This window comes from Chrysemys picta, chromosome 21 (genome assembly GCF_011386835.1).
Source record: "Chrysemys picta bellii isolate R12L10 chromosome 21, ASM1138683v2, whole genome shotgun sequence".
NCBI lineage: Eukaryota > Metazoa > Chordata > Testudines > Emydidae > Chrysemys > Chrysemys picta.
In genome coordinates this window covers 13245132-13272407 of record NC_088811.1, presented here as the reverse complement: position 1 = coordinate 13272407, position 27276 = coordinate 13245132, and the positions used below count along the sequence as shown (strand labels likewise).

At 45.0% G+C, this 27276-nt stretch overlaps 1 protein-coding gene across 1 annotated transcript; it reads left to right on the top strand.

The window, feature by feature from the left end:
• The first annotated feature begins 1415 nt into the window (after positions 1 to 1415).
• On the top strand, positions 1416 to 27276 carry LRRC38 (leucine rich repeat containing 38). Its single transcript, XM_005292791.4, has 2 exons — positions 1416 to 2315; positions 26889 to 27276. Exons 1-2 carry the CDS (start codon positions 1553 to 1555, stop codon positions 27137 to 27139), a joined length of 1014 nt encoding a protein of 337 aa, XP_005292848.3. The 5' UTR covers positions 1416 to 1552; the 3' UTR covers positions 27140 to 27276.

The window sequence follows — 27276 nt, the reverse complement described above, 5'->3', positions numbered from 1 at the left end:
CTGAGCGGGGACAGCCTGACTGTGCTGGTGCTGAGCCCAAGGAGGGGGAGTGACTTGCGCCTTCCATTTCCTGGGGCCGCTGGCAGCCAATATGGCCCCTAGTGCGGGCTAGAGCAGCCCAGAGGGATGCCCTAACTTGTGCCCTAGGTGTAATATCGACTGGGCTGTTCGCAATCAGGGAATAGCCAGTGTTGGGATGTCCGACTAATGCCTCCTCCCTCTCACAGCCCACTCTTTCCTGCCCCCAACACACCTCCTGCATGGGTGCAGGTGGGGATTGGTGCAGAGCTGCCTGAATTGTCTTTAAACCACGATTTGAGGACTTCAGTAACTCAGACATAGGTTAGGGGTTTGTTACGTTAGTGTAGACAAAGCTTTAGAGGGAAGGGCACGTGGGCAGCCTGTGTTGGGTAACAGTGACTCTAAACACGTTTCTCTCGTGTGATAATAAACCATCATGGCCAGCTCCCCTGGAGGTTTAGGGAAAGGCAAAACTGGCATTTAGGTGCCCAATTCCAATCGCTCTTCCATGGGAGTTAGGCGTCTAAAGATCAATTGTGCTTTTGGAATATCTCCCCCTTAGCCCTTAAACTGCTGATCTAGTCTGCCTCCTTGTAGGACACGCTCAGCTCCCTGCAGCCAAAGGGGAGGGTATGTCCTTGGGGCAGTGATACTTGGGATAGTGTCCGAAAGACACACATGCTTCTCTGCAAAGGCATGTCTGTTGGGGGTGGGAATGGGGAGAATGTCAGATATTCCAAAACCCCTGAGGCCAAATTTTCAGCCGATGTCAATCTGTGTCGCTCCACTGCCTTCAGTTGACTCCATCTGGCCCATAAGACATGTTTGTACCTGGCCTCCTGGTGACGTGGCAAGGGCAACATTAAAAAGTAGCAGCTGTGGATCATAAAAAAGGGGCCATATAAATGCCTAACAGATCGAGTGCCCCTTCGTGCTATTATGGGTTCTATCCCCTTCGTGGAAGGTAGGTCGACTCGTATTTAACTGAGGTTACACTTGATCAGAACCAAAAGAAGCCAGTACTTTCAGGAAGAGCAGTGAGATAAAACATAAGTCAGTGTTCCCTGCCCCAGCTGGTCTTTGCCCCCCTGTTTGCAAATGGAAAAGAAAGAGACTTTAGCAGCAGTCCAGGCTGGTTCCCTCCCCTCCCCCTGCCTGGCTGTCTTTAGAGCTAGGAACACAGCCCGGTGAGGAAAGAAATAAAATAACTGACTTCATCAGGTTTCATCACATTCACAGCTAGTTAACCATGAACTGGTGACTGGTTAACTGCTGCTCGCAGAGCCACGGGAGAGAGTCTGATTTCCCTTTTGCTGGAATAAGCAGCAAACACGCAGACAGGCTCCCTGCTTCCTTTAACCTGCAAAAACAAGGGAGTCCTTCAAAGATCATCCATCCACTCAGTCCTCTCTCTCTTCCCTACAGTCTAAATCCCTGATAGTGTAAATCCTCACATTTGCTTCCCTCCCTCTCTCCCTCAGTCACACACACACTCTCTCCCCCTCCTCCCTAGTCGGCTGCTATCTGATCTATGATGATATGTGATCTCTTGGATACAACCACACACACACGCACACACACACAAACCACCAGGCATTGCTGCTACCCAGCTGAGCAAAATGTCTTTCTCCTAGCAGCGGTGCTCATCATAGCTTTCAAATCCTTGACGATGTGGCCATGCTTTTCCCTCTGCCTTCTACTTTCTCTCTGTTTCTGCCTGCTCTTCCTGCCCTTGGGGCATCTTTGCCCTCCTCTCTGTAGCTGTATGGACTCCCACACTATAGACTGCAGGGATCAAGGACTCCCCAGGGTTCCTAATCTGTTTCCACTGGACGTACGGAAACTTCTCATAGCTGACAACAACATTCAGGCGATACCGGCTGATTTCTTTATATTTTATGGAGATCTAGTCTACTTGGACTTCAGGAATAACTCAATCACCTCCTTAGAAGAGGGCACTTTCAGCAGTTCCACCAAGCTGGTGTTTTTAGACCTAAGCTACAATAATTTAACGCAGCTTGATGCTGGGATATTCAAGTCGGCAGAGAAGCTGATAAAATTAAGCCTTGGGAACAATAACCTAGTGGATGTGGACGAGGCTGCTTTTGAGAGCCTGGAACAGCTCCAAGTGTTAGAACTGAATGACAATAACTTGCAGAGCCTCAACGTGGCTGCCCTGGATGCACTTCCGTCCCTTCGGACTATACGTCTAGAGGGCAACCCATGGGTCTGTGACTGTGACTTTGCCAACCTCTTCAGCTGGATACAAGAGAATGCATCCAAGCTTCAGAAAGGTAAAGCTAAATGACTTGCAAGGCAGCTAGTGCGTGTGTGTGTGTGTGTTTGTGTGTGTGTGCGCGCTCACGCTGTTCCTGCTGGTCAGCTTGTCTGTCTGGGTGTATTGCCTGCAGTGATCCAACCTGTGAATTCTGCTCCTACCACAATTACACATTTGAACCAGCGAGTCCCTTAAAATGAAGCTGGTTTCCTTTAGTAACAACATCCCCTCCCAGTAAATGTGATATTTTGGTCCTGAGACTAAAACCTATCCAAGTTGAGAAGGAGCCTTTTCAATTAGGGTAACCCAGCACTGATTCTCTTCCAGGCTTTGGTTTCTATTAAGTAAATAAATATATTTCCCTTAATAAGCCCTTTGAATGGCTGAATATTTGTGCCAGCACATGGGGGAACCTGATCTTACCCTGCCTAGATTTTCTGTGAAGCAGCACAGGATAGTTCAGTCCGTGCATCCTATTTTATACCACTGTGGTTGTTGACCCTCTCCTGGAATTAGTTGCTTTTGATTGCCTGCATTAGGATCTCAAATTCCAGCTTGGTTGTTGCTGGTTTTCATACAAATAACATAGCTTTTAGTTTTGGAAGCCAATTTACACGAGAGCGCAAGCTGCAAAATTTGGAACGGCATCCAGGTTTGGATCTGGAACCACACCTCAAATGGCGTTCTGGGGTTTTGGCCAGTTATTTTTCAGATGTGTATTGAAATAATATTAAAGCAGCCATGTGCAGGAATCCAGACTCTCCCTGCCCAAAGCTCTTCTTAATCTTGCAAGCCTTAGCTAGAGATCAACCACAGTTCATGGTTCCCAACAAGCACCGGGTCATAAACTCATGCCACCAGCCCCCAAGATGCACGTGAAAGACAAACTGCTAGGAGCGTAGGTGCTAACAGTGTTACTGGGGGTCCACAAAGTAACACCCTTAATGAGATCACGGCTGCCTAGTCTGCTTCTGAGCAGAACTATGTTTGACTGGGGAGGAATGGGGGGCGGGGTGATAAAAGGTTGAGGCTTGAGAGCCAGGGAGAATGGGAGGAGATGGAGAAAGAGGGAGAATCCATCCTCTAAAGAGCATCTCTGTGTATTTCATGGAGTGTCAGAGGCAGAGGGAGAAAAACACAGAATGAGCCAAGAAAATGATTTCAATAGCTTTTCCCCTCCTCTTCGTTACCAGAGAGGCTGTAAGCACTTATGTGAGCTCTCCCTGTGCTCGTGACCTTGGGTGGCATTTTTGATACATTAATCTTGTTTGCCCTAGTTGCTCAAGGATGTAATGGAACCAGCTCCTATTAGAGATGAATGAAGTGATTTGGGGAGAAAAAAGGGTTGATCTCCCCACCCCCGCCGGGCGTGAGCCGAATCTCGACCTACTTCCCCCACGATGCCTGGGGCCAGCTTTGGTCTGTCTCTGAGCGGAGCGTTGGCAGGATCTGAGCCAAACCCTGGCCCATCTCTTCCCTGTATCCAAGCCAAACCTTCATCCATCTGCCCCTCTGTGTCCCAACGGAACCTTCACCCATTCCCCCCAACTCCTTGTCTCAATGGCATTTTAATTTTTGTCCCCGAACCTTTAACTGAGCAAAAGCTGTGATCATTTCCCCCCCACCCACCTCCTTACCTGAGCCAGCATTATCCCTCATTCCACCCCTTTTTCTTAGCAAATCTTTCTCCCATCCCCCCCAAACCACCCCAATCTGTTCCACCTTCAAAAATATTCAAATAATAAGAACATAAGAACATAAGAAAGGCCGTACCGGGTCAGACCAAAGGTCCATCTAGCCCAGTATCCTGTCTACCGACAGTGGCCAATGCCAGGTGCCCCAGAGAGAGTGAATAATGAGACCCTCCCCTCCCCAATCTGCCTCCCTTCCCAGAATACCTTCCTCCCCCCCTCCACTTTCACCCTCCCATTGGTCTTATGCCTGTTCCTAAGTTTACCTGTGGTTCTTTAGCCTGGAAATCCCTAGAGATCAAGTATCAGAGGGGTAGCCGTGTTAGTCTGAATCTGTAAAAAGCAACAGAGGGTCCTGTGGCACCTTTGAGACTAACAGAAGTACTGGGAGCATAAGCTTATGCTCCCAGTACTTCTGTTAGTCTCAAAGGTGCTAGAGATCAAGTTTTCTTACAGGATTTCCCGTGCTTCCTGGGGTCATCGAGGCTAAAAACACTTTGTCACAATGTTTTGTCTCAGCCATTTCCAACCCCAGATGAACCTAAAAATATCTATATATTTGTTCTGAGCTCCAGAAGGAGGTGAGAGATGGAATCTCCATCCTTAGAGGTTTTTAAGGACCGGCTTGACAAAGCCCTGGCTGGGATGATTTAGTTGGTGTTGGTCCTGCTTTGAGCAGGGGGTTGGACTAGATGACCTCCCGAAGTCTCTTCCAACCCTAATCTTCTATGATTCTATGAGAGGAAGACCACTTGGAAGTCTCTTGATAAAGATAAAAGAGGTAAATAACAGGGGTAACATCATGGTAGTGGTCTACTATAGACCGCCAAATCAGGACGAGGAGGTGGATGAGGCATTTCTAGAACAAATAACAGAGATATCCAAAACACAAGACCTGGAAGTAATGGGGGACTTTAGCTATCCAGAGATCTGTTGGAAAAGTAATACAGTAAAACAAAAAATTTCCAGTAAGTTGTTGGAATGTGTTGGGGACAATTTTTTTGTTTCAGAAAGTGAAGGAAGTAACCACGGGGCAGCCATTTTAGACTTGATTCTCACCAACAGGGAGGAATTGGTAGCGAATCTGAAGGTGGAAGGAATTTTGGGTGAAAGTGATCATGGAATGATAGATTTCATTATTCTAAGGAAAGGAAGGAGTGAGATCATCAGAATAAGGATAATGGTCTTTGGAAAAGCAGACTTTAACAAACTAAGAGAACTGGGAAGTAAGATCCCATGGGAAGAAAATCTAAGGGAAAATGGAGTTCAGGAGACCTGGCAGTTTCTCAAGGAGTTGATATTAAAGGCAAAACTGCCAACTATTCCAATGTGAAGGAACGATAGGAAGAATATAAAAGAATATGGCTCCCTCTTTAATGGCCTGTAAATCAAGAAGGAATTCTACAAAAAGTGGAAACATGGACAAATTGCTAGTAAAAAAGAATAGCACAAGCATGTAGGGACAAAATTAGAAAGGCTAAGGCACAAAGTGAGTTACACCTAGCAAGGGACATAAAAGACAATAAGAAGAGGTTCTATGAATACATTAGGAGCAAGAGAAGGACAAAGGAAAGTATAGTTCCTCTACTTAATGGGGAAGAAAAGCTAATAACTGATGACATCAAGAGGGCTGGGGTATTTTAATGCCTATTTTGCTCCAGTTTTCACTAAAATGGTAAATTGTGACCAGATACTTAACGTAATTAATATTAACAACAAGGGGGAAGGAACAAAGCCAAAATAGGAAAAGAACAGGATAAAGAATATGTTAGATATACTCAAGTCAGCAGGGACTGATGAAATTCATCGTAGGGTACTTAAGGAACTAGCTGAAGCAAGCTTGAAACCATTAGCAAGTATCTTTGAGAACTCAGGGACTATGGGTGAAGTCCCAGATGACTGGAAGAGGACAAACATAGTATCTATCTTAAAAAAGGAGAACAAAGAGAACCTGGGGAATTATAGACCAGCCAGTTTAATGTCAATATGTGGAAAGATACTGGAACAAATGATTAAACAATCAATTTGTAAGCTCCTAGAGAATAATAGGGTTGTAAGGAATAGCCAGCATGGATTTGTTAAGAACAAATCATGCCAAATCACCCTAGTTTCCTTCTTCGATGGGGTTACTGACCTAGAGGATAAGGGAGAAGCTGCAGATGTGATATATCTTGATTTTGGTAAGGTTTTGGACCACAAATAGAATACGAGTCAACAATGTTATGCAAATGCGAAAAAGGCTAATACCATTCTGAGGTGTATTAACGTGAGTGTTGTATGTAAGATCCGGGAGGTAATTGTCTCACTCTCCTTGGCGCTGGTGAGGCCTCACCTCAGCTGGAGTACTGTGTCCAATTCTGGGCACCACACTTTAGGAAACATGGACAAATCACTCTTCTCTGGACTCTCTTCAACAAAAGTGATAAAAGGTTTAGAACACCCGTCCTATGAGGAAAAGTTAAAAAAACTGGGCATGTTTAGTCTTGAGAAAAGACAACTGAGGGGGAATCTGATAACAGTCTTCAAATATGTTAAGGTCTGTTATAAAGAGGATACTGATCGATTGTTCTCCAAATCTGCTGAAAGTAGGACAAGAAGTAATGGGCTTAATCTACAGCAAGAAAGATTTAGATTAGATATTAGGAAAAATTTTCTAATTATAAGGGTGGTTAAGCACTGGAATAGGCTTCCAAGGAAGGTTGTGGAATAGCCATCACTGGAGGTTTTTAAGAACAGGTTGGACAAACTCGTGTCAGGGATGGTCTAGTTTACTTGGTCCTGCCTGAGCACAGGGAGCTGGACTTAATAACTTCTCAAGGTCCCTCCCAGTCCTACATTTCTGTGATTCCACGATTCTATGAATCAACAGAGCAGAGGAGCTCATCAACTTACCGAAAAAAATTCACTAAACTTTTTCAAGCTTTCAGAAGATTGAGTTTGCAGCAAAGGTTTGGGCAGGTTCTTATTTTATCTGAAATGGTCTCCCTGTCCCTATTCCCCAATCCTGTGAACACCTGCTTAACTTGCCTGACAGGGCAGTGCCATTGACTTCACAGGGACAGTTCACATGAGTGAATTTAAGTACATACATTCAGAAGGGGTTGGAGCCCTAGTTCACATTGCCTCATCGAAGCTACTGCTGTTAAAAGGCAGGCTGTCTATTTCATTAAACTTAGGAAAGTATTACTCAAGGCGGTGAGGGCAAACCCAAGCCACAAAGGGCAAGATTTTCTCAACAATACTTTAAAATCATTGGGCTCCCTGCCCTCACTCTGCCCCAGGCCCTACCCCTACCCCACTTCTTCCCCAAGACCCCATCCCTGCCCCACCTCTTCCTGTCCCCCGCTCTGCCCCTGCCTGACCTCTTCCTGCCCAGTTCTGCCCTCTCCCCCGAGTGCGCCCCGTCCCTGCTCCTCCCTCTCCCCCTGCCGCTAAACAGCTGATCATGGTGGGCGGGAGGTGCTGGGAGGGAAGGGAAGGAGTTGATCGGTGGAAAGGAGGTACTGGGGGGAAGGGGAGGAGCTGGCTGCCTGGGGATGCTAAGCATCCACTAATTTTTTCTGTGGGTGCTCTCAGCCCTGGAGCACCCACGGAGTCGGTGCCTATGCAAACAGCAATCCACCTGGACATTTGGCGATCCGACTAACTGAATTCCCTGATGTGCTGCTGCAAGTTTGGAGTCACAGAGGCGTGTTCTTGCTGTCAGCACATCAAGATAAGTAGGGCAGCCAGCGTTATGCCTGGAAACAGTTTAGAAAGGAAAGCCAGAGACAAATTGTGCAAGTTTCAAGATAAAGGTCTGAATTCAGCACCATGCTTTTCCTTTTCACTTCTAGAGCAATTCCAGTGTTTGAATATCACAGTACACGCTAATGGGGAAAGCTGAGATGTGGCGAACTGGCTGGTGATTATCTCCACTTGAGATTGTTTAGGTATATGGTGGGATTAACAACACAGATTGTCCAGGGACTGAGCTGTAAAGTTATTGAGCCTGGGAATCTCATATGCCTTTCATTCAACAATACTGAGTTCCTGTTTAAAAAGAAAAGAAAAGAAAGACACCCCCTCCTGAAATACAGGTGGAAATTTAAGGGGGGAGGGACTGATTCATCAGTGCCCTATGCCTCTTTGCACCAGCTATAATGCCGCATCCATTTCAGTGGACCTCCTTGGCAGGCTCAAAGCTGGTTCAGGGCATCGGGGTGGATTGGAGGAGGAGAAAGCATGCCAGAAGAGACAGGAAGTACACGTCTGCTATTCTGTGGCTGCTATAACAACCATAAGGATATTTTTAACCTGCACTAAGGACTGAACTGGGGCTCAGGACTGCAGCTTTCAGATACTACTGTGAAATATGGCCCCTGTAAGGATCAGAGACAGGTGGAAAGAAACAGAAACTAAGTGGCTGGGGGAGAGAAACTTCAGGATAGTCGGATGCTGTAAAATTACTCTTGATTGTGAGCTTAAAATAAGACTGTTGAAAATGCAGTTTAATGTGCCCTGCCTCTCCAGTATAGCAGAGAATGACACAAACTGGAACGGTGTATCGAGACCACCAACTACCCCACCCCTGAAATTTGGGCATTTCGTTAAAATGGGATCCTGATCCAGGTGGGGCTCTAGCTTTTTTGCCGTCCCAAGCACGGCAGGCGGGTTGCCTTCGGCAGCCCGCCTGCGGGAGGTCCCCGGTCCCGCAGCTTCGGTATACCCGCCGCCGAATTGCCACCGAACCGGCGGACTCCTACAGGCATGCCACTGAAGGCTGCCTGACTGCTGCCCTCGCAGGGGGACTGGCAGGGCGCCCCCCGCGGCTTGCCGCCCCAGGCACGCGCTTGGAGCGCTGGTGCCTGGAGCCGCTACTGTCCTGATCCAAAAGTGCCTTGGGTTTGGGTTTTGCAAAATAGACACCCAGCTGATGAAGTTCAACCCCTAGTTCATGAGGTTTGAAAAACATTCAAACCACTTTGCAGTGTAGCCCATCTGAATAGAAATTCCATTCTGCTGCAGCAGATATGGGCCAAACCCCAGAACAATTCATCCCAAACACCCTCCTTCCCCCTACACCCCAAATGTTTGGATAAATCGGTGACCTGGATATGAACCACAATTCAACCCATGACATTTTGCAAAACCTACATCCATTGTGCCTGATTTCTAATTAGCTTGGCAAGTGCTGGAAAAGGCCTCTGAAGTTACTTTTTCTGCTGATCTGTCTTCAACTGTTTGACCAGAAAGTCTCTTCCCAGCTATGCTGCTCCTGCCTATCTGGCTCTGTTGCTTCGCACAAACAGCTGACATTTGATTCCTTTTATAGATCTCAGCCTTTATGCACCTAACCTTTATTTCTAAATAAAGCATTACTCAGCAAAAAGTGCTTCTTCTCACACCCTAAATTGCAGGCAGACTTGTGACAGGAGCTGCATAAAATGTTTTGCACTCAAAACAAATGGCTGCTGATCACTTTGCCAATTTTATGGAAGGCAAGTACTTTTTTTTTTAATGTAAAATGTTGAATTTTCATCACAATCCAGAACAAAGGGCAATTTCCCCCCATCTAAATGGTTCCACGTTTAGTGAAGACAACTTGTGCAATGCATTAAACTGTCAAAAGAAGTGAAGGTCAATGTAATAATAATATTTGGATTGTATATAGCAGCTTTTATCTGAAAGGATCCAAAAATTGCTTTCCAAACTATGGAAGAAATTCAACCTGAGGTTTAAAACTGGTGCTGGCTCGATGCACGGGGGATGAATTTCATTGGATATACATGTGGCACCATTGAATCGCAGCAACCAGTTAGATGACGGGTGCACAGAATGCTAAGAATAATGAGGGAGAAAACCAGGGCAAATGTCTGCTCTTAAGAAATCCTCCATCAGATCTGTAGAGTCTATGCAGAGAAGACAGGGTCTCTTCCATTAAAGGTCTCGTTTGGATCAAGGGCTGAGCTGGCTTTGCCAGGATTTGCCTCTGTTGGTTGAGGGAGTCAAGGGAAGTGCACATTTGAGGCTTATACCATTATAGCATCCTCTCTGCTTCATTCTATTGGCTCCATAACACATTTCATTTTTTGCTTGCTGGGTTTTACCAGAGGTGATTGACAAGGTCCAGATTCACCAGAGTGGAAACTTTAAGAGGGAAGGAGCTCACCTGGGCTCCTTTAAGGAACCTGATAGAAGTGGGGTAAGAAATGTGCTATTAAAAAAGCGAGAACTGATGCAGGGCATTTGGAGGGTTGGTGTGAATAACTTTCAGAGGCCGATTCAAACCACCCAAGTCTGCTGGGTCTGCAGAGCTGGTCTAGGGAGATCTTGGGACTATTGGGTGAAATCTTGACCCAACTGAAGTCAAAGGAAATTTTGCCCTTGACTTCTGTAAGGCCAGGATTTCATCCATAGTCTGATGAGATTTCTGGTATTTGCTGCTTCATGTAGAATGAAGCAATGCCATGAAAATACAACCCTGCTGCTCCTGCTATCTGTAACAACCTTCCTGTATCTCTGGACCTCATCTGCTCTCTCTCTCTCTCTCTCTCATGTCCCATCTCAGCTGAAAAGGCCTAAACTTCTTAATTTCACTCTTCTAATGTTATTATTTACTACTGCAGGCCCTGATGCTTTGCTGCTTGCAGGTGCGCCATGAACTGCAGGATTGGGGCCTAACTCTGCCATTTCATCATTTAAACCTATAAAACCTTCTGGGCACACGGCTTGGAAGGAAGATGCCATTTTAAAAATTAAATGCTGTAAAAGGAACCCGTTGATTCTCCCCACTTGCATGCAAAAGTTGGGTTCCGATGAAATGCAGGTCCCTGAAGGGAATTCAAGTAGCCTGGGGTGCCCATATTTAATTAGTGCTTTGTAGAGGTCTCTATTGCTATTTTATACCTTGCATGGACATGTCTTGGGTAGCTGTGAGTGTGACCTTGTTTACTAATGGCTAATGCATTTTTAACATGACTTTTAATTAGAGTTTAAATAGTCCTTGAAGTGTGACTGTGGTGTCTCCTTTCTGTCATCTTGCCCTCTTTTTTTTTTTTTTTTTTTTTCCCTTTCAGTGTCTTAGGAAAAAGCCTTTTCAGGAAGGGCGAGGAAGCTGGTGTGCTGCATTGGTCTTGCAAAGAGCAGCCACTGTGCCACTAAACCTAGTGTCAATAGTACAGGCATTCTCATCTTGTTGCTATTTAATGCATATCCCACTTAACTCCCCCCTACATTTTATAGGAACAAAAGGCGTTGATGGTCTTATATGCTAAAACTATATATGCTAGGGGGAGGGATAGCTCAGTGGTTTGAGCGGTGGCCTGTTAAACCCAGGGATGTGAGCTCAATCCTTGAGGGGATCATTTAGGGATATGAGGCAAAAATCTGTTGGATGATTTCATTGGGGATTGGTCCTGCTTTGAGCAGGGGGTTGGACTAGATGATCTCCTGAGGTCCCTTCCAACCCTGATGTTCTATGAAAATGCTGCAGCTGTAGAACTATGTCAACGATTTGCATCAATTTAAGCAGAAGGTAGAGACTGTGAATGACGACTATCAAACCAATATGGTCTGGTATAATCCCTGTGATGCACCACTTCCTTTTCTAGAGTAAGATGCCTGCTGTGTTGGCCACTCACAAACTCCCTAACCGATTTTCAGTGGTTATAAATGTAGGAAATCAACGGTCCCAACAGAGGGCGCTGTAGTGCAGCTAGGGAACTGGTTTTCATTGGTGCACTATTTACCACTGCGCTGAACGTGGTTAGCTGACACAGTAGTTTAAATGACAATGCTGTCTACACTAGTGCTTCTATCAATGGTCCCACCAGTGAGAGAGCAACAGTGGGAGATTGCCCATCTAAGCCTAGTAGAGTCACCGCCACATCTCCTGTGCTGAAGTAACAGCGGAATCAGAGCTCTCTGGTTCCCTTTGAAAATTGTTGGAAGGGACCCCACTGGTGGCAGGAAATCACACGTGAAAATACAAAGGCCCCATGTCATTCTCTTGTTTGCCAGGCATTCTTTTGATCAGCTGTTGCTCCGTTTTAGAAAACTGTGTGCACAAGAGTCACATATGACCTTAGGAGAGCCAAAGGGCATTGGCTTCATATCACAGCTGACGTACATCCTGCTGTGCTACTGCAATGAGCAGTTTTGTAGTCAGCCACCTCCCCGATATAGACCGCTTAGAGATGAGCTGCACAACAGAACTGGGAAGCAGGCTAGGGCTGAGTGAGGGAGTAGGAGAAAATGGGAGCCGTGAAACACAGTAGGTGGAGATGAGATTATGGGCAAGTTTTCCGGAGTGAGGAAGTGGAGGTTGAATTGAACAAGAAACCAATGTGGGATTCCAAGGGTGGAGCAATGGAAAAGAACAACTTTAGTAACAGTGGGTTTTTTGTAGAATGGAGTGGGGTGAGATTAGAGGGAAAGGTTACAATGGATGAGAGTCAAGAGATGACCAAGTCATGGTATGTAGTCCAAAACAGTGTGCTTCAATTTATCTGCACTCCTGATGTAGGTTCTTGCTGCCACCAGCCAGATCCTGGCCACGTTGACATCAGTGGCCCTAATGGACTCAATGAAAATGGTAAATGTTAATTTCAAATGGTGCCCTATATGTAAAGGCACAAGTTTTATTTAAATTTCTAGTCAAGTGGAAAGTCAATGAAACTACTGACCTTTTTGTCACTCCTGTCTTCCTGCCAGTAGTTCCTGTACCTGTTTCTCTGCTATACACACAAGGCTGCCTTTACACTGCATGCTAGTGTAGAATTAGATCAAGCTTCCACCGAAAAGGCAGGAGACTACAGTCCATTTCCACAGCACAGCGTTTCATCGGGTATCAATGCATATACTAACACATCAGTAGCTTAGTACATAACATCCAAGGCCAGGAATGGAATTAAAAGCTCCGAGACATCTCACACATTCAGCAGCTTTTAGTCTATTCATGCAGAATCCCCTAACAGAAATAAGATTCCTCCACAAGCACCGTGCATGGGTTTTTATTTATACACTGAATCCTGCTCCGTTGCAGTAAAACGATCGGTTACTGGCTTCTTTTGTTCTGTTCCTCATTCCTTAGGATTTTCAGGAGAATTTTGGTCATTCCTATTTTGCAAATTCGCTCTGGCCAAAAGTTTCGGGCTCAATCTACATTTAGGATCCAAAACAAATAGTCTTAGGCTTGGTCTACACTACCCCCCTAATTCGAACTAAGGTACGCAACTTCAGCTACGTGAATAACGTAGCTGAAGTCGAAGTACCTTAGTTCGAACTTACCTTGGTCCACACTCGGCAGGCAGGCTCCCCCGTAGACTCCGCGGTACTCCTCTCGCCGAGCTGGAGTACTGCAGTCGACGGCGAGCACTTCCGGGTTCGACTTATCGCGTCCAGACTAGACGCGATAAGTCGAACCCAGAAGTTCGATTGCCAGCCGCCGAACTAGCGGGTAAGTGTAGCCAAGGCCTGATTTTCAAAGGTGATGAGCAGTCAGCTCTAACTGAAGGTAAATTGAAGTCAGTAGGAAGTGTGGGCACTCGCCTCCTTTAAAAAATGTAGGCTATTTATAGGTCTCTAAATGTGGAATTAGGTGCCTAACTATAAACACCCAGATTTGAATTTTTTTGCCTTTCTTTTTTGGTAGCCATAGGCAGGAACCGAGTGGCAGTTCAAATCTCTTCAGAGCAGAAGTCTCTCTCAGTACTTATTACTACAACTAAGACATTAGTGACAGTGTTAAAGTAGAAGAAAGGGATCTATAACTAGAGGCAAAATACAATATAAGGAATAAAATGCCACATTTAAGCATTTCAAGGCTTTGTAATCTCAGTAACATCAGCAAACAGCTACAATTTTACCCAAAATGACAAATATCAATTTTACTTTTTTGCTAGGAAAGTTGGGAGGGATAGCTCAGTGGTTTGAGCATTGGCCTCCTAAACCCAGGATTGAGAGTTCAGTCCTTGAGAGGGCTGCTTAAGGATCTGGGGCAAAAATCAGTACTTGGTCCTGCCTCCTGAAGACAGGGGACTGGACTTGATGACCTTTCAGGGTCCCTTCCAGTTCTATGAGATCAGTATATCTCCATATATTTTTTTTTTAATTCAAATGCTCTTGCAATAATCTTCAGTAACTCACTCATGCAGATTAAAATAGAGTTGAGGAAAATATTTGCAGTAACCAATAAAGTTTTAGTCCCTCTTTCTGCTGGCTAATTGCCTGCCAACATATGTTGGTTTTTACAAATTTATCAATTATTCAATGGATAGTTTACATGTAATATTAACTAAGGCAACAGTAAGTTTCTGGTATTAGGGAATTATAATGATTAGTAGAAGAAGCAGTAAATATTTATAGTATGGTAGCACCCAAAGGGCCCAATTGGGATTTGTGTAGGGTGCTGTATAAAGAAAAGGGGCAATCCCAGCCCTAAAGGGAAAACAGACTAAAGCAGCGGTATTGCAATACTAATGGGCTTCAAAATATTCCGTATAAAAGGTATAACTAATACAAATATTTCCTACAACATCCTAAGTATTAGGAATAACCAAGGACAGAGCATGTACTCAGAAGGTCTTTTAAAGCAGAGTCAAGTTACCCTGAGGCCAGTTATGCTATTTGCTGCTTATCTCGAGCCAGAGGAACATAAATCCAAATCAGAAGTTACCGGACAAAATAACATCAATCGTTGCAGACGTCTGGGGAAATATTCCCATCAGATCCCAGAGCAGACAATTTCAAAGCAATCAGTGGGCCAGCTGGTGTGTAGCTAGAAACTTGTTTGGCTCACCAGCACCAGTGACAAACATGATTGAATCATGGATATTGAATGTTGCCGATTTCCTACACAGCTTAACTGTATCTGGGTGTTTTGTGTGCTGTTAGGATCGGGTAGGACGGCAGGGTCACATCTCTTTGCGTGGCACAGTGTTCTAACAGAGCTGTTTTTAAAAAGAGAAACAATTTTTTGCTGAAACCGTCTTCCATTTTTTATCCAAAAAAAAAAAAAAAAAGTGTGTGTATGGGGGGAGAATATAGATCCATTTTCCAGATTGTATCCATTTTCAAAGCACTTAAGCAGATGCATAGTCCTCCTGCCCCCCTCTACATTTAGACAGGAATTAGCTGCAGTTTGAGTGCCTTCACCTGATTGTTGGGGCTTTACCCCATTGGAGGCAGAACAACCAGCAAGACTCCTTAACACTTCCCCCTCTGTCGTGTGACAATAGTAAAGCATCCCTGAGTCCCGTTCTTCGAACACTGAACAAGGAATTGTATTAAAATAAGCAGAGCTTCTGCCTAGAACCTTCCCTCAGCACTATCCTTCCTCACTTTCTGCTATTTAAAGAAACAGTACACATATCCTGACGTGCCTCAGAACACACCTCCTTTCAAAATATGGTCTAGAGCTCCATCAGTCCCAAGCTTCCAACTTTATTTAGCCTGTCAGCTCTTTAAGACACATCCACCTTGTTGTCATGTGTACATAAAGGCCCTAGTGCAATGCCTAGCTGCTGCCCAGCGCCTGATCTCTGCCTGGGGTTCTAAGTGTTCCCATAATAACAAGAATGAGAAACAATAGACTGCTTGCAACATGAATACATCTGTCTCTGCAAATGACACACCAGAAAGATACAGAACGTACGACCTTGTCCTTGGGACAGCTGGAGTTTACAAGATAAAGGGTGACCCTGACCAAAATAACATACGTGACATATTTATAACACTTGTTATTTCATTTACAGATTTGTGTTTGGTATGAAGAAACGGCTCTTCTCTACACTGGGTGGGAGCAAGTTGATTTATATATAGAGTGACCAGATGTCCCGATTTTATAGGGGCAGTCCCGCTTTTGGGGGCTTTTTCTTATATAGGCTCCTATTACCCCCCATCCCCGTCCCGATTTTTTACACTTGCTGTCTTGTCACCCTACTTATATAACTGTCATCTTTATTAGCTCCAGCTAATTTTTCAACTTCAAACTTCCACAGCCCCCATGAGACACCTTTTATGGGAACGCCTGGTAGAATTTTAAAAGGGGTGAAATCAACAGGGTTCTATAGAAGTTACTCTCAAAACCTATGGAAATGAACAGTGAATGAGATCCTCGCTCCGGTTATTTTAGCCGTTTTATAGAATTGTGTAGGAGGTGGGTGGGTTGTTCAGGGTCTTCATCACAGTCCTGAAAGTTGCCATTCAGATCTCACTCACTTTCCCACTGGATCCCCATTGCTAGTGCGGCTGGACATAGTGCTGGCCACATCATGCCCATGTGTGCTGCTGGCCATGAAAACGAATGTGCCTTTGTCACGTCAGCCCATGGCTCGGGGGGACCTTATAGAATTGTGTAGCCAGGATAGAATTCTCTATTAAACTGAATAGGACAGTTCAAAAACCTCTAGAAAAGGTAACATTCCTATTACATCCTATAGAACTTTTCTTGAAGGGACTGTGGACTTACAGAAAGGAACCGTTCAACTGCTAGGTTTTTACATTTTCTCCCATTAACTGAGGTTTTATCTCCAAAGGGCTGGATAACTTGGGCACTTGTTCTTGGACCAAATTCTAGTGCTGCACTAGTAAAATCACTAAAATCTTGGACAGGCCAGCATCTGAGATTGGTGACCGTGTAGGGTGACCAGATAGCAAGTGTGAAAAATCGGGACAGAGGTGGGGGGTAATTGGCACCTATATAAGAAAAAGCCCCAAATATTGGGACTGTCCCTATAAAATCAGAACATCTGGTTGCCCTATGACCATGTAGTCTATTGATGTACCCAACTATGGGTTTACTATTCGTGTCAAGCAGCATAACATAAATAAGCCCCGTTCTTTGTCAGGTTTTAGACAGCAGTGGAGGATTGCAGTGGGGCAAGTTCTCTAGGGCTCCAGAACACAACTGATACTCTGTTGAGCATCTCTGCACACATTTTGCCCACTTCTGTACAGTTTGTCTTCTGGCAAGGTTGTTATAATTTGTTAGGAGGCTCAAAAGGATTTTTATTACTCACCAGGGAAGATCTTATCTCCCATCTGGTGGCGGAAAGGCCTAGTCTAAACGATCCGTATGTAAAACTGGAGCTTCATATTATGCAAGCACATAAGTAATGCTAGCTGTGCATGTCTTGATCTTCTGTTATCTAATGTCCTGTTTTCAGACCTCTCTGTTGCACCAGGAATCACGCATAGGAAACAGTGCAGTCTAGGTGTTTGGGCTTGAACTGTGGCTTTAAGTCCTATGCCATGGTGGGGACGGTGTGCAGGCACACGACACCAATGGCCTCCTCCTAGAGAACATGACCGTGGCACCACTCTTTGACCTGAGTGACTCTACTGTCTGTTTCAGGAGCCAACTCCTCCCCAATCACTTTGGGGAACCTAGGGGAGTCCTTGGGGTAGATTTGTGCTGGTGCCTAAGGCGCAGAAGGGAGTCAGCTTGCCACCTTCCACATTCAGAGGGCGAAGCATCTGGTATCGGCTGGGGCAGTCCTAACTTGTATCGCTGTTGTAATGACCCCTGTCTTCAACCATTGCAACAGGAGTGAAGAATCACAGGGGCTCAGGTCTATACTGACCATGCCCACTCTCTCTTTCAGCCCACTCACACCATGCCTCATGTGCAGGGAGATGGGATCAGCACAGAGCCGGTGGAGGTGACTCTATTGTGGGAGGCTGCTGCACTCAGCGGGAATTCATTGGGGGCACAAGCAAATAACTTCTCATGCTGTCGCCCCGCCCCCCCTTGCACACCCACGTTGCGCCAGGCACAGCCGGCCCTACCTGGTGGTGCATGGCCTCTCTTTCCTTCCTTTCACTCTGTGCTTGCATTCCAGTCAACGTGCTGAATTCCCACTGAGTTATTTTTTTAGGCCTTCAGAATGGTGACTGGTTTCAGAGTGAGACCAGTGTCGGTCTGTATCAGCAAAAGCAACGAGGGGTCCTTGTGGCACCCTAGAGACTAACACATTTATTAGGGCATAAGCTTTCGTGGGCTAGAACCAACTTCATCAGATGCATGGAGTGGAAAATACAGTAGTCAGGTATAAATATACAGCACATGGAAAGATGGGAGTTGCCTTACCGAGTGTGTGGGGGGGTCAGTGCTAACGAGCCCAATTCAATTAGGGTGGATGTGGCCCATTCCCAACAGTTGACAAGAAGGGGTGAGTATCAACAGATTCAGACATGTTTGCATGGTGTGTCCGCAATCCTGATTGGAGCTCTGGGTTCTGTTGGTAAACAAATTTTAAACACGACGATTAAAGAAAAGTCGCGGGGGTTCTCAGTCAAGACGAGGACACTTTGCAGTCCTTATTTTCAACAGCTTGTTATTGCAGCCCCTGGGATTTGCACACATTTAAGTGACAAAAGGATTATCTAAAAAAAAGTCCCAAATCCTTATGCACTGTGTATTTATGCCTTTGCTAGAGTGGCTCAGTAGGTTAATACCTGTGCGACCCATTGCTGGAAAGTATCTCAGTGCTTCTCTATTATGGTATAATAGATCAGTAAGGGTTAGATCATCCCTGCTGATTTTCACGGCAGAGAGGAAGAAAGAAGCAATAAATGGTAGACAAATGGACAATACATCTGTCAGAAGATGACGAGCTGAGCTTAAATGTCATCATTCTTCTGGCCCTCTGACCCAGGTGGGTGGAGAGGATACGGACTAGGTGGGGAAGCCACTCTGTGCAGCCGCCTCCCTGTCGGGAAATAACCATTGTAATTAATGCTGACCACTTTGCAGCAGGCTGTCTTGCCCTTCCTTCCTGCACAGAACCCCCAGGATCACTTGTGGGAGGGAGTTCCATGTGCAGAGGAGACAGACCAGTGGATTTAAGATCCACCACGTGGATCTGTTGCTAGATATGAGATAGGACCTCTTCTCGAATGCAGAACATCTGTACTTCTGAAATAATGGACTCAAGTTTCATGATGCTGAAGACAACTCACATTTAAATAGCATGAAGGGTATGATACCAAGCTATGAAAGGCAAGAAAGGAATCGTTATGGTCCACATATCTTACTAAATTCATCATGTGTGGCCCAGGTATGTAGCACTTCCAGTCGGCAATCGGTAGATATGATGCAATTGTATTGTAGTAGTTTTCAACCCGTGGTCCGGGTTGAAAGCAGTCTGCACGTCCATTCAAAATGTTTTAGGGGTCCGCAAGTGAAAATGTTGAAAACCACTGGTGTCCTGCCTTATCTTGGACTCCATGCGCAGTTGGAGACGTTGCTATTGTTATCACTCCTGTTACAAATAAAGGACCTGATCCAAAACCCCTTGAAGTCAACAGGAAAACCCCCATACTTTAGTGGGCTTTGGAACAGCCTCACCAAGTTAATTCACCCATTTGAATGGAACAATACATGGTCTCTCTCTCTCCCACCCCCACCGACTCCAGCTCCCAATGAGTAATGCAGTCACGTTAGGTTATTCCCAAAAAAGCTTTAGCGTTTTGTTTCCCCCCGCCCCGCCCCTGGTCTCAACCAGAAGGCACATACACAGTGTGGGTGAGCCATAGCTGGGAGCTAGCGAGGCCTCTTTTGTCTCAGGCCGAGCTTTGCCCGTGGCATTTATTAGTTTCCATGACTAAGAACTCTGTGAAAACTCCAGGCTAAACTAGCATGTCGGAGAGTGTGAGACTAAAGCAAGTAGAAAATTCCAATCTAATCTGGTTTGTTTGAGAGCGTGACCTAGATTCCAGGACCCACAGCTACACAAAGAGGAGCACTTTGTATGTGTGTGTGTGTGTGTGTGTGTGTGTGTGTGTGTTTTGTTTTATAATCAGGCTTTCCATCACTGCAGCACACTCTAGTCTAGTTCACACACAGCAGGAAATATTCCCCCAGGGCTCAGTACAATACAAACGCTCTTTGATTTGGATGCTTTACATCCTGATGTAAGGTGAAGACGGGAAATGTCATACGGGGCAAGGAACAGAGCTGACATATTCCCTCTGGGCTCAATCCTGCTCCCACTGAGGTCATCAATAAAACTACTATTGACCTCAATTGTGCAGGATTGGGCCCCAATCTTTCCCGGTACCACACAAAGAAAATCTGCCTCTTAGATACTGGACCCATCACCATGCTGAGTTATTCCCAGGCTCCAGGAGGTGATGCACCTAGAAACAATGTCTCTTTCTCCTGTTTCTCTCAATTTCTTTTTCTCTCAAGAAAATACAGTGTCTATCTTGGCTCCAATACGCCTGTGCATGGATGCTGCTTTGTGCCACTCCAGCACACAACACAGCCCTAATGCTGGTGGATCCAGACCGTGAAGGATTCCTCCTTTATAGAAACTGCTACATGCTGGGTCGGGGGAACAGCCAGGATGTACTTATGCCAGGGTGATCTCTGGTTGCTGGAACAGTGCGTCCAAGAACATAGGCAGACAGTATAAATTAGGCTGTTCTAAGTTAAATAGTTAAATTGAGGACCAGGTCAGTACCCCCACTGAACCCCAGGATTAGTGGGCACAAAGGTGGCTTAAAACTACCTACTGCGCCCCTCCTCTAGACTTGTGCTGACTACAACTCAGATGTACCAGAAAATAGGAGCCTTCTTTATTACAGTGCCACTTACCATAACACTATATCTCCATACCCCTATTTTTTTGCCTGTTTGCTCTGTGTAACTGTAATAGGAAAGGAAAGCTTCCACTCTGTTTACTGTGCGCTGTCCCCTTAAATGGATTGGAGTTCCCTTGCCTACTGTACGGGGTAGCTGCTGTTTTGAATTTTAGTCCAGATGCTGAATGTTACAGAGGCCAGGGCTGTGTTCTGTCTTTCCTTAGGATTTTAGAGTTGTTCTTTCTTTCATTCTTTCTTTTGTTCTTTGTCTGCAATCAATGTTGTCTGTGTAATAAGGGCGTGACAGACAGGCGTGTTGGCAACAAACAGGAGTCCAATAGCTACTGTGGCAATCTACGCCGAGAAATACATGCCTTGAATTTTGTGTATGGGAAAACCTGGCCATTTGGAACTAGTTTCTCCGAACGGTATTCACAAGCTAACTATCGCTGTGGAAGCTGATAGATGGTCAGCCCAAACTCGAACATCGGATCTGACCACCTTTGAAGAAGTTTGGCTCTAGCGATGCATCCCAACTTTATGATTTTCCTAGGTGTGTGCATATGCCTAGAATTATAATTACAACGCCACCCATTTCATGGCACCAGACATAGTGCTCTTGATAAGGCTGTATCTGTAAAACGAAAACAGGAAAAGCAGGCGTACACATTTCAGAATAACACACTATTAACTAGTTTTGACCTAAGAGGTCATATCGGGCCTTGACTCTCACCGCTGGCTTCAGTGGGACTGCAAAGATGTTCGATTGTATGCTCTTTGGGGCAGGGACTTTGACTTTTATTCCATTTTTGTACCATGTCTAGCACATTGAGTCCCTGATTCAGGGCCTCTGGGCACTTCTGGAATACCACTAATAATGTCAGTGAGTCAGTGCAGAATTTTATTCTATGGATGAAATTCAGCCCGGGCAGAGCCCCAGCTCAAAGCTTATCAGTTACTTAAATTGCATTTAAGTCCCGTGGAATTTAAGTGGTGCATAGGCCTGGTCCTTGTGTAATTCCGACAGACCCCAGTCAGCATTGGGTGGGATTGAACCTGGGACCTCAAGAGCTTATGTATGAGTCTCTACTGAATGAGCTAAAAGCCACTTGCCTCTTAGCTTCGGCTGTACAGACTCATCAATCCTAGAGGTCTAGGTGTTACTAGAGAGTGACGGAGCACCACACCAAGCAGGCATGGGTTACATTTGCCCTCTGAATTTGGGGTGAGTTTCAGCCTGAGTGAATATTCAGGCACTTGAGCTAAACAATAGGTTGCTCACGAGTATTCACGCTAGTAAAGCCCAAAGGGTCACAACCACATTCAAACTGAAATTGGCTTTCACATCTGACTGACTATTTGCAGATTCTCTCCCCTCTCCCGCCCTCCCCCCATTATCTCTGTGTACTTAACTGAAACCTTCCTATGTCCCCTTGGAGCAGACTTTTCTGTCACAGCATGGCACTGATCTCCTCCCCATAGCAAACTCTTCCTGTTCATTCTAATTTGCAATATGTTACCCTGATTCGCTTCTGGCTGCTCCCTACTTATGTTCCAACGTGGTTTAACCGTTAAAATATAATTAGTGTTTGAGAAGCAAAGAGCAGCTAGATTTCATTATTTCTAGTGTACAAATTGTATTCAATAAATCATAAGGAAACTGGATGTTTCTGGGGAGTTGCATATGTAGCTTTGCTGTCTTGGTCTCTGTTTCAACTCCAGTCTATATAAAAAGTATCCACACGTTTTTATTATTTTGATGGACTCTATGTGATGAGCTGATGGTCTCAGACCAATCCCTGAGTTATAGGAGTAACTCCAGTATCTGGGAGCAGTAGTTGGGGAGCTCCTGCTAATTTTAACAGCAGAAGGGGAGCTATGCTTCCCACCCTGCTGCTCCCCATTACTTTAACCCTCTGCAGTCCCAGCAGAGAGGCCCAGGAGTAAAAATCAGTCTTGCAAATTGAGGGCACTGAGCACCCTGCAAGATGACACCCTCATAAACGGATCCAGAGACTGAATGGCTAAAACTGAGGGACTCATGGGAAAAGAATATCTGTGAATATTAATTCAAATTACTAAGTGAATTGGGATTCAGCCATCTGCCAGGAACCTGAGCTTCCCCAACCAAGAGTTTCGATCAGCGAGGGTTCAGAGAACCAGCATGTGAATGAGGCCGCAGTTTTGGGATCGTACATGCTCTCTGCTCTGAAAATGGTCCCATTTTGGCAGGATAATTTAATGGAATCAGGACTAACTTTCAATTTGCAATGAAATGCATAATGGCTCAAACTCCTAGCCTTCCAAATGATTTGCCATTGATTTGCTACAGCACCCATTATGAGCTTTCAGTGCTGTTCAAAGAAGTTCTCTTGCAGCATTCTCCAACATCCCTTTCAGAAAGTTTCTTCCTCTCCCTTTGTTATTTCCTGGCCATATCGCCTCATGATTCGTGACTTGACTCTTTCGACCCAGTGTGACGCATCAGCCAAGAAATTTTAAAAGACAGGATTTTTCTCAAAGGTTCAGATGATGAAAGTCTGATTTTTTTCAGCACAGTTAGCCAGTCAGGTCCTTTTATGTTACAAAATGTGATTGTAACAGCCTGACATGAAGCATTTTTCAGGATACAACCGAACAGCAAGGAAATTTCTCAGAAGCAGGAGGAAAGAAATTGTCCCTTTTCTTTGAGAGAATAAAACTGAACTTATAACATATGAGGCTTTCTCTGCAAACTACCAGTGCAGCGGACAATTCATTTCTAGGTGCAAATGTATGCAAAGGTTTTGCAGGGTTCAGGGCCACTGGCATCTATTTCTTGTCTACCATTGACACACTGGAGGTGGTGTGCTCTTTAAAGCTTGGTGCCTCAGTTTACCCATATATTAAAAGGGAATAATACATGCCTAACAAGGGTATTAGGGAGTTTAATAATTTAGGTTAGATTTTCAAAAGCACTTAAGCAATTTAGGAGCACAAGGCCCTTTGAAAGTCATTGGGAAATGTGGTCCTAAATCACTTACGAGCTTTTGAAAATCACAGCATTAATATTTGTAAAACATATTAAGATGCTTGCATAACATTAAATCTATTTTAGGGTTTTCTAGGTTGGACTTCACTGGCAGACTTTCAAAACAGCCCAGGGCTAGATTTTCATGTGTTCATCATCCAAAATTGGGGTCTGATTTTCAGTCATGTTCAGAACCCTATACACAAGGCACTTTTGAAAATTTGGCCCTGTATTAGCTAAGCATATAGGTAAATTAGGTTAGTATAAATCATAGCAGACTTCTGCTCTTCTCCTTTCCCAGATTTTAGGAAGCCTGTTTGGAGTATACAGGTGCATTTGTTTATTTGCAATATAGAAAAAACCTTTCCAGTTCCACTAGAAAAGCTTACGCAAAAAACTGTGCCTGGCCACATGTTCTAAATGTGGCCAAATTTTGGCATAGTCTAATCCCCTCTGGTAGCTCATTCCATAGCCAAACCTTCTTCTCCAAGAATGCTTTGTGTCCAGCTCTCATGCGCTTCATCAGGGCCTTTTTTAGCTGCATTGTCCCAGAGAACTAGGTGACTCTTGCATGGAGATGAGGCTTACATACATTATGTTATTGGTAGTAATTATTGTATCGTTCTGAGTACAACTAAAATTCTTACTTGTGACAATCTGGTGAGAAGAATGTAAATCAATAGCTGTGTGTGCAAATTGCAATGAGTTATTTTATAACTGTTCACGGCTTTAACGTCTGATAGAATTGAGAGAGAGAGAGAGAGATCTAGGTCCTATGGCTTAGCCTCCCTTGCTAAGACCTCTACATTTTCTCTTCACCCTGGTTTCTTTCCCAGGGATCTTGGAAGGGGAGGGGCTTCTGTTCCCATCTTATTTTGCTTTTTGCCCTTTTTGTTACCACTGGATAAATAGAATCATAGAATCATAGATTAGAATGGCTATCCCAAGTGCAAATGCTAGCGAGACCCAGTCCAAAGCTCCAGCGAACAGGCCGTGTACTGGAAAGATCTGCAGAGGCGCCTGGAGCGTACAGAAAACACCCCTGCAAGCTATGGAGTAGCAGTTCCTTCTCTCCTACTTCCTCCAGCTGCCCCTACTAGTCACAGACATTATAATTAAATTGTACCCTCTTCCCACTAGCTGAGTGCACCGATCCATCCCCCGGCCTGCTCAAAGTCTAGGGAACATTTATGGACCTATTTAAATACAGGGCAGCCCCAATTTGCTGAAGGTCTCAGAGGACATTTGAAACCTTTGGCTTCTGCAGCTTCATAGGAGGCTGGCTAGCGATGCAGACAGGATGGTTTCAAAAGGTCCACATAGCCAACCCGTCTGCGTGGCTGTCCGGCACACATTTCCACTGCCCTCCAAGCTTAGCACATGCAGCTCGTGCTCCAGGTGGCAATTTGTCATGTGGAAACCGCTCAGTAGCATCCTCTGCCACCCAGCCTTGGGCACGCAGACTGGTGTCCTCTTTTGCTAGCTTGCTTTGGAGAAGCTGGTGGGCAGCTGCGTATTGTGCTATGGGTAAGAGGAACATGGGGCACAGTGAAGAGGATAGAACCTTGGGAGGATTAGCCAGGGTTGTGCCGAGAGGTTTAGGAGCCAGAATTTGGTAAACCAGGGTTGTAACATGAAAGAGTCAAAAAGACAGTGGAACAATGAGCCTAGGATGGACTTCAACCTAACCACATCCCAAATGAAGCAACTTATATGTAACAGCTAAGCCGGGTCCAGACTGTCTGTCACATCTAGATCACTAGCTTCAACCGTCTCAATCTGATAGTCGTAAACACCCCCATCCAGTCCTATTGTAACAACTCTCCATGTAATTGAAATGAAGTGGGAACTGTGTTCATGCAGTACTGCCCCAGAAACACACCTTGAACTGTGAGCACGCAATGATACAGGGTCAAAACCTGAGCGGCCAGGGGCCTTTCCAGCTATTCTGTGCTCACCAGCAGACAAAGGGAAGAATGTATCAAATAGACCAGTAGCGGCTCCCAGGCCATTAATACACATTTCTCGTATTTCCCCTTTACATTCCTATCCTCAATAGCCAAGTAGAGTCCATCATGCTAACGACCCCTGAAGAGTTCACTCACTTTACCCATCAGTCCATCAAAGCACTTCCTTGGCACCATTAGAAATACTCTCTCCAGTCTGCTTGCTCTGCAAGGAGGAGATTACTTTTACTAGTGTCCTCGCTGTCCGTATCAAGCTACATTCATACTCGTTTCTGAATTTGGATTTCCTAATTTCATCATAAAGAAACCAAACTATTGCGCAGCTCTAGGCATTCCTCAATAATGCATGGAGGAATAATATCTTATAACAAAGTGTAAAGGAGAAGTTGAAAGCAGATCACAGAATTAATCAAGCATCGGTTAAGCCCAAGCTGTTATCTTGATCCAAAGGAAAAACATCACTATAGTTTTAGCCATAGGAAGCGGGTGGTGGGGGGGGGAGGCCAAAGTTCACAACATCAGCACCAAGTGCAGTCGACCTGGGTATCTCTCTGCACGTCCTTTGGCTTAAAGGAACAATGATCTGTTTCAAACAAGATAATTACAAAGGGTAAAATTTACCCTCATGCGAAGGGCAGCACAAGACCTAGGCATTAGTCAAGTCTCACTTTAGCCCTCAAAATCAAGTGTAATTGGGATTTAGATGGTGCATAACATGGCTCACCCTTTGTGCAGAGGGGAATTTTACCCAAAGTGACCTCCTGGTTGTTTTTTGTTGCTGCACGCAGCGGGGAAAAATCCCACAGAAGAATGCACAGGTATTATAGGGTCGTATATGAAAATAATACTATGATGTGGAGGCTTATATTTAAGAATGTGTTTTATTTTCATAGGTGACTGTAGCACACAAGAAACATACCCAAAACAGACAGCCCTGAAGACTGAAGTCCTGTTGTTATTTACAGAACATGCATCTTGCATGCTTTCCCACCCTGACTCACTAATATATCAAACCTGGCCTGAAGGGGTAAAGAGACGTGCATAACTCCGCCTTCATGGTCCATTCCATCCTTGCCTTCTTTGCTGAGGTCAACACTAATGTTCTATTTTGGGGATGTGGACACTTGTCTAGATACTCCCAAAGCTTATTTTGCACGGGCTGTGTAACAACAGCCATCAGATGATGTCAGCTTTTAGTCACTTCCTTCCTGCACTCACTGAATACAAACTTAGAAACCTAAAGGTGATCCCCATACAAATCTCCCCAGCTATCCGGCTCCCAGCTTGAATCAAGTAAACGATCGGCCAATGCGCTTCTCATCTCCTCCCTCTTTTATTTTTTTTCTTTGCAGGTCTACACGAACTCCAGTGTTCCCTGCCTGTGGAAAACAGAAGAATCTTTCTGGATGAATTATCTGAGGTCAGCTTCAGTGAATGCAAATTTAGTTTGTCGTTAACGGATCTGTTGATCATCATCTTCTCTGGAGTTGCGGTCTCCATTGCCGCCATTCTGTCAAGCTTCCTCTTGGCGGCGCTGGTGCATTGCTTCCAGAGATGCGCTCCCAGCAAAGATGACGATGACGAAGAAGACAGCGAGGACTGAACCGTTCCTGTATTTAAATATCCCTCGTTTATAAGTTACTGGATCAACAGCCAATGTTGAAGAAGAAGAAGAAAGAAAGAAAGAAAAGCGAAACTAGATCTCTTGACGCTGGATCTGTTTCTGTGGAGTTCAATCAA